The 8,027-nt window shown below is 37.3% G+C and overlaps 1 protein-coding gene across 1 annotated transcript in view; it reads left to right on the forward strand.

Annotated features, from left to right (window-relative positions):
* TERF1 (telomeric repeat binding factor 1) overlaps positions 1–7,800 on the forward strand; it is a 32,188-nt gene extending 24,388 nt beyond the window's left edge. The window contains exons 9-10 of the mRNA XM_021713105.1: positions 2,924–3,030; positions 6,712–7,800. Of these exons, the coding sequence (XP_021568780.1) occupies positions 2,924–3,030; positions 6,712–6,888 (284 nt within the window). The 3' untranslated portion in view covers positions 6,889–7,800. The remainder of the gene's footprint in view (positions 1–2,923; positions 3,031–6,711) is intronic.
* The last annotated feature ends 227 nt before the right edge of the window (positions 7,801–8,027 follow it).

Genomic DNA, 8,027 nt, shown 5'->3' on the forward strand with positions numbered 1-8,027 from the left:
GAGTTTTTTGTTTGTTTGTTTGTTTGTTTGAGTTGGAGTCTCACTCTGTTGCCCAGGCTGGAGGGCAGTGGCACGCTCCCAGCCACTGCAGCCTCGACCTGCTGGACTCCAGCGATCCTTCTGCCTCAGCTTTCCGAGTGGCTGGAACTACAGGTGCGTGCTACCACACCCAGCTAATTTTTTGATTTATTGTATAGATAAGGTCTCGCCAAGTTGCCCGGGCGGGTCTTGAACCCACGGGCTCAGGGAATCCACTCACCTCAGCCTCCCAAAGCGCGGGATTACAGGCTGAGCCACCGAACCCAGCTACTGTAGGTTTTTAATAATTCATTAAGTGGTAGGGAAATCTTTTTGTTCTTCATCTAGAGCACCTTGACTATTCTTGGTATGTTGTAAGGGAAAATACCCCAACCATAGAGGATTATAAGCAATAAAACTGCCAATATATGAATGAAAAAGGTAGAGAAGAATGAATGACACAGTAAGACAGTTTATTACAGCATAGCAAACAGCATGGTATCTATGTAGTTGTGCTGGTTCTCCTACCCCAAGTCCCATGGGCAATACAATGGGCCTACATGAATGCTATGAAACCAATAGGTTGTATTTCAGCTGACGCACTCAGGGCCAAGGGCTAGCACATTGTGAGTAAGCCTCAAAACTATAGCAAATAAGCCGGGCTCAGTGGCTCAGCCTGTAATCCCGCGCCTTTGGGAGGCTGAGGTGAGTGGACTGCCTGAGCCCACAGGTTCGAGACTCGCCTGGGCAGCAAGACCTCATCTCTACAATAAATCAAAAAATCAGCCGGGCATGGTAGCACATTCCTGTAACTCCGGCTACTCGGAAGACTGAGGCAGTAGGATCGCCGGAGCCCAGCAGGCGAGGCTGCAGTGGCCGGGAGTGGCCACTGCACTCCAGTCCAGTGGACAGAGTGAGACTCCAACTCAAAAAAAAAAAAAAAAACTATAGCAAATAACAGACAAAGGAGGATCTCCCACAGGACAGAGCACTTCCAGGGTTATCATGCTGTGGTTTCCTTAACCTATTTAATGTCCATCTGACTAGTTATAAAATCTGCACAATATTGGATGAATAAACCTTTTACATCCAGGATGAACTGCTGCAGGGATACTCGGGGCTCATGGTGGACTACCCTTCTTGGTACATGTAATGTAAGTTATACCGTGAGCCCTGTTGATATATTTATGTGAAATTGCAGTGTAACAATAGATGATTTGGGAGAGAATTGACACTATTAGATTAAGTCTTCCTATGCATGAACAAAGAACATTTCTCCAACACATTTTTATGTATGCCATTGTCCCTCAGTATCCATGGGGGGTTGGTTCCAGAACCACCTAAGGATACCAAAATGCTCGAATGTTCAAGTCCTTACATGAAATAGCATAGTCTTTAAACCTATGCATATCCCCTTCATACTTTAAATCATTGATAAATTGCTTATAAGAACTAATACAATGTAAATGCTGTGTAAATCTTTGTTATACTCTATTTTTTATTTGTATTTTTAGTTTTTCTCCAAATATTTTGTTTCAAGTTTAGTTGAATCCACAGTGTGGAACCTGAAGATACTAGGGCCAGCCATATATGTAGTAAAGATTTACAATTTACTAAATACAGTTCTTGAACCAGTTTTGCTGGCATTAATCTCTAAGAATGTTATATTTTTGTTGCTACTGTAAATAGTAGCTTTTGATTGTTTTTATTAAATATTTTAACTGTTTGCTTCTAATGTGTAGAAATCCTATTGCTTTTTTGTATGTTGATTTTATGTCCAACCATTTTGCTAAGCTTTTTTTTCTATTTGTAGATTCTCTAGGTTTTCTACCTAAACAATTATCATCTTTCAATAATTACAGTTTTGTTTACAATTATTTCTTGTCTTACTAAATTGAATGCAAATGAGAAAGGAGTGAGGAAAGGGTATATTTCTTATATTGTGTCAAGTACTCAAGTACTTTTTCCCTAAGAAAATTTCAACAATCCTATATGGTAAATACTTTTTCTTTTTATAACAGATGATGAAAAGACAGGCTTAGGAAGGTGAGATGATATAGAACATATTTTTTAAAAATCAAGACTCAAAATACTTCCTCTCTAATGTCAAAGACTGTGATCTTTGCTATATCATGCTACTTCCAGATTTGAAAGAATAAAGTTAACATGTAAAACATGTAGAATTCTTTTTCTTAGAATAGCTGAAAAGTAAATAGGACTTTCATGATAATCTTTAAAAATATAGTCTCTTTTTTCTTTAATGTAAAAAAAAAAATTTTTAATTTAAAAAAAATAAAGACAGGCCGGGCATGGTGGCTCAAGCCTGTAATACCAGCACTTTGGGAGACTGAGGCGAGAAGTTACCTGAACCCGTGGGTTAGAGACCAGCCTGGGCAACATGGTAAGACCTTGTCTCTACAATAAGTAAAAAAAAAAAAAAAAAATCTGCCAGGTGTGGTAGCATGTGCCTATAGTTCTGGCTACTTAGAAGGCTGAGGCAGAAAGATGGCCAGAGCCCAGCAGGTCAACACTGGAGTGGCCGTGAGCGTACCACTGCACTCTAGTTGGGCGACAGAGTGAGACTCCAACTCAAAAATAAATAAATAAATAAAGACAGAATTATGTGATGTTACTCAGGTTGGTCTTGAACTCCTGGCCGCAATCCTCCTATATGAGCCTCCCAAGTAGCCAGGACTACTTGAGTGTAAACCTTATATATTCAGCACACGCCACCATACCCAGCTAGTTTTTTTGTTTTTTATCTCGCTATGTTGCCTAGGCTGGTCCCGAATTCCTGGACTCAAGTAATCTTCCTTCCTCTGCTTTCCAAAGTACTGGGATCACAGGTTTCAGCCACATGCCCAACCCTGAAGCAATTTTTTGATGACATCATTTCTACTTTTAGGTGGAAGAAAGAAAAAAGAAAGCAGAAGAACCACTGAACGCAAATCAGTCCATGTTTTAAAGAGGCAACTAGTAAGTCCTGAAAAACATCAATCTAGGAAAAGACAGGTATTTTTTTATATTTGATTAAATTATACTTACAAACGTTAAAGTTATAATTTGAAACTGTGATTATTTCATGTTATTTCTGTTCAACTCTAAAAAAACTTGATTGTAAAATATTATTTGCCGTCTTTGATTTTGTCATTTTAGATTAAGACTAATTAGCCTATTTAGAATTCTAAGAAAATACTTCACCCACATTTAAAGAATAATCTTAAGTTGGATGTTGATACTGACATCTATTTAGAATTATTGTGATATTACCATAAAGGAAGTTCATCAGATGTTAAGTGAGACTTAGCTCCATAGTATAAGGTTTTATTTTAAAATCTTCCTAATAACTGTCCAATTTAAATAAGATTATTTTGTACTTAAAAACAAAAAAAGAAATAAGAGATACTAATTGATCAGAAAATTGCATTAAGGTGGGTCAACTTTAGGGTTTAATTCATTTGTTTCTCCACTCAGTGAGTGTAGTCCTATGCCATCTGAAATCATTATTTCATACATTTTATCTGATTTTCTAGTTGTTTAGAGCAGATGGATAAATCTGGCCCTTGTTTTCTTTTGTGGCTGGAACCTTTTTCTTAATCTACTTAAGGTGGCTTTTTTTTTTTTGACAGTGGTTTGCTAATGGTTCATATTGAAGTGCTGTAACTATAATCAAGTTGCAGGCTACTGGGAATATCTCCTATAAGTCAGCGTTATTTTACCCTTTATTTCTCCTCCAGTGAACATAGCAAGCAAATCCTCCTTTTAATTTGCTTTCTGCAGATATTACTTGTCTTTGTGATTTCTTTTTTAGCTCTGCCATCTCTGCCCTTTAGTAGGTTGGGGGGAACTCCTGCTGTTGCTGACCAGGGATTTAGAGTGTTTCCTCAATTTTGGAAAAGTACACCCTACCAGCTTCCTGAGATCTATAGACAGAGTGGCTGTGCCCTTCTTCCTCACATACCTGAATTGCAGTGATTATGCACCCCTTCCTCCTATATTGTGGTTCAGGTTGTAGATGTCTCCTACTTTTTTGGAAATTTGGGATTTTATTTTTTCCTTGTTTCCTTGGATGAATTCCAAAAGAAGGGAGAAATGCCAACCTTATGCCACTCTATGTGACCACAGTCATATATTTCTGTGCTTGATTTTATTGCAGTTTGAATATGATGTGCATGGATATAGATTTCTGTGTGTATATATTTTTCCCGCTTGGCGTGTTCTCTAGGAGCTTTCTGGATCTGTGATCTGGTGTCTGTTAATTTTGGAAAATTTTCAGCTGTTATTCAAACTTTTCTGTTCCTTTCTCTGTGTTTCTAATGTTTACAAAATGTTATACCTTTTGTAATTGTCCCACAGTTCTTAGATAATCTTTTCTCTTTTTTTTAATCATTTTTTTCCTTTACTTTTTTAGGTTTGGGAAGTTTTTATTAACATATCTTAACTGATTGTTTCATCTGCTGTGTCTGGTAAACTTATAAGCCCATCAAAGGCACTGTTCATTTCTGTTACTGTGCTGATTTCTAGCATTTCCTTTTGATTCTTTCTTAGGGTTCATCTCTCTTTTTACCCATTTGTTCAGGCATATTGTCCACTTTTTACATTAGAGCCCTTGGGATAGTAATAATAATTATTTTAAATTCCAAGTATAGCAATTCCAAAATCTCTGCCATATCTGAGTGTGGTTCTGATGCATGCCAGTCTCTTCAGACTGGTTTTTGCCTTATAGTATGCTTGTAATATTTAGTTGATAGTTGGACATGATATGTCAGGTAAAAGGAATGGAGGTAAATGGTCTTTTAGTTTGAGGTTTTGTATTTCTCTGGCTAGCAGTTATTGTTTGTTGTTGCTGTAGGCATCAGAGGCTAAACATTCCTCTAGTGTCCTGTTTTTGTCTCTCTTGTTGTCTTTGGGTTTCCTTAGAGACAACTTCTTAATAAGGGTCTGAGGAAGCTCATTTCAACTAAAACCCCCAGGATCCTGATTGATGTGATAGTAAAGTAAGGAAACCTCTCTAAACAGTGATAAGGCAGAAATACCTTTGTTTATTTAACAAAAAAATGAGCAAGGAGACAATCACAAGAATTACGAGGGATTGAAAAACCAGGGGACAGAAACTTACAGCTGGAAGCCAGTACTAGTAGGAGGAATTAGACTGTGACTGAGGAACTGATGGAAGCTCAGTGTGGATGAGCATGAGAGTTAAAAACTCCAGGGGCCCAGTCTCAGAGAAATCCACGCACTTTTTTATCCCTAGGAGTCCCATCAGGCCTCAGAGTGATGATCAGACAAAAATTCTTCCTGCTTCTGACAGGGGAATGAGGAAAGTAGCCATTTTGACATATTCACCATTTCAAAATACTCTCAGAGCATTTTGTTCTCCTTAATAAAAGCCTGCATATAATATAAACTAATTTAACTAGAACCTAACCAATTGGGGTTTTGCAAGAGCTTAACTGACCTACGAAAATAACCAGTTCCACATCCCTCTAGCCTTCCTGTCTCACAGGAGTAGTGGTGGGGATAGTAGAAGGAGAAGCACTTATGAAGGTCACACATAGGCTCACTAAAAGAGTAAGTCCTGCCAGGTGCAGTGGCTCATGCCTGTAATCCCAGCACTTTGGGAGGCGGAGGTGAGAGGATTGCCTGAGCCCAGGGGTTCAAGACCAGCTTGGGAAACTTGGCGAGACCTCATCTCTACAATAAATCAAAAAATTAGCCAGATGTGGCGGCACGTGCCTGTGGTTCCAGCTACTTGGAAGGCTGAGGTGGAAGGCTTTGGTAGCTATGAGCATGCCACTGCACTTCAGCCTGGGCGACAGAATGAGACTCCGACTCAAAAACACAAAAACAAAAAAGAGTGAGACTCCAACTCAAAAAAAAAAAAAAAAAAAAGTGGTACATATACATAAGGAATATTATGCAGCCACAGAGAACAAAATTATGAGTGTCACAGAAACTTGGATGGATGTAAAGTCTATAATATTCATTGATTTACCACAGAAACAGAGAACCGAATACCACATGTTATCACTCATAAGCGAACCCTGAACATTTACCATAATACAATAAGAAAGAGATTGGCAGTAGTTGGAAACTGCCAGGTGTGGGGGCACATAACATTAGTAAGAGTACCAGATCTCAAGCCAGGCAAAGTGGGGTCCAAAGGGAGGCCCAAACTTTAGCTAAACGATGACCAGTTGTATACCTAATCCTGAATTGTACCCCACATCTTTAAAATAAAATAATTTTTTTAAAACAAGAGTATGAGCTTAAATTCAGACAGAATGAGTTGGCATGTATCCCTGTCACTTTCCAGCTGTTGGATCTTGGGCAACTGAGCTTATATAAAATGAACAGTAATAGTAACAACCCTTAAAAATGTTATCATAATAAATATACTGTCTTGTAAAAATCTAAGAAATATATAGAGACATTCTTCCATCTTTAAGAGCCTGTAAGCATTATTTTATTTTAAAAATTAGCATTTATGGTAGGTATTTGAGTTGAAGTCTCACTCTGTCGCCGAGACTGGAGTGCAATGGCCGCTCCCGGCCACCACAACCTCAACCTGCTGGACTCTGGCGATCCTTCCGCCTCAGCCTTCCCAGTAGCTGGAACTACAGGTGCGCGCGGTAGGTATATTTTTGTTAAAGAATTGTTTCTGTAAATAACTGTTCTACTTTTTATCAAAAGGCATGGCTCTGGGAAGAAGACAAGAATTTGAGAGCTGGTGTGAGGAAATACGGAGAGGGAAGCTGGTCTAAAATATTATTGCATTATAAATTCAACAACCGGACAAGTGTCATGTTAAAAGACAGATGGAGGACTATGAAGAAACTAAAACTGATTTGCTCGGATAGTGAAGACTGAATGTGTTTGTAAAAGCTTGATAAAAGGACAGTTAAATATTTTGATCACCGTGTTTTGTTTTAAACTTGCTAGTTATTGATGCATTTTAAAACTTTTGTTTAAAGCATTACAGTATTTTTCTGTGACAGTCAGTATGAGGATTTGTGCTATGAGTAGATTATATGCTATCGTTATTCTATTGTTTAAGAGTCTTTTTATTTTTATAAAAAATGAATTTAATTCTGCCACATTCAATATCCACACCCTAAATTCTGTTCTAATAAAAATTAAAACCAGATAAAGACAAAAAGTATTTATGTTAACCTTTCCTGTATTTGTAGGCTGACTTCAACACTATAACACATACATACATAAAAATGAATGTCCTAAATCATTGAATAATTGTCCTTTGATATGAGCTAATGACTTGATGTATGGCCTTAATACACTACTTAATTACTTAAGATGTTAAAGAAAATAACTTGAAAATAGTAATACCCATAGGAAAAAAAATTCGTACTATTAGCAAGAATAAATTTGTATCTCATTTAGAAATAATTTGTCTTTTGTTCCAGTGCTTAGACTTTGACAAAGATGGTACTGAATACATCTTCTTTATGCCATAAATAACAGATTCTCTGATACTTTCATTTCATATATCAGTATTGTGCCTGAATAGTATTCTGTAAAGCTTAAATTGGTATTAACTGTGATCCAATGATAGATAATAAACAAGGTCATAGTACACTTTACTAGGTAATTTTGAGTTTTCACCAACATCTTATTCTGCAGATGATTTCATCCAAAACTAACAGAATTATTTAGTATTTCCAGTTAAGTATGTTTTGCAAATGAGTGAAAATATTAAAATTCCCATTGTTCCTGAATTTGTGTTATCCTATATGTGTAGTAAATAGAAATGTGGATAATTACTATGTGGTCTTTTTTTTTTTACTTAATGTGGGGTACAGTTTGGGGCTAGGTATACAAATGTACTGTGTGCTTCTTGACTCCTCTACCCTGTTGTGGCACAGGATACTAGCCCTGTGTTTGTCTCAGATATTTGGATGATTCATACCAAAGCTGGCATCATGAGTCAAAAGAGACTTGCAACTCAACCTCCTCATTTCCAAACACCATAAATCTTCAAATCTAAGATG

The sequence above is a fragment of the Carlito syrichta genome, unplaced genomic scaffold, assembly GCF_000164805.1.
Source record: "Carlito syrichta isolate Samal-C Ts95f unplaced genomic scaffold, Tarsius_syrichta-2.0.1 Scaffold304212, whole genome shotgun sequence".
Classification (NCBI taxonomy): Eukaryota; Metazoa; Chordata; class Mammalia; order Primates; family Tarsiidae; genus Carlito; species Carlito syrichta.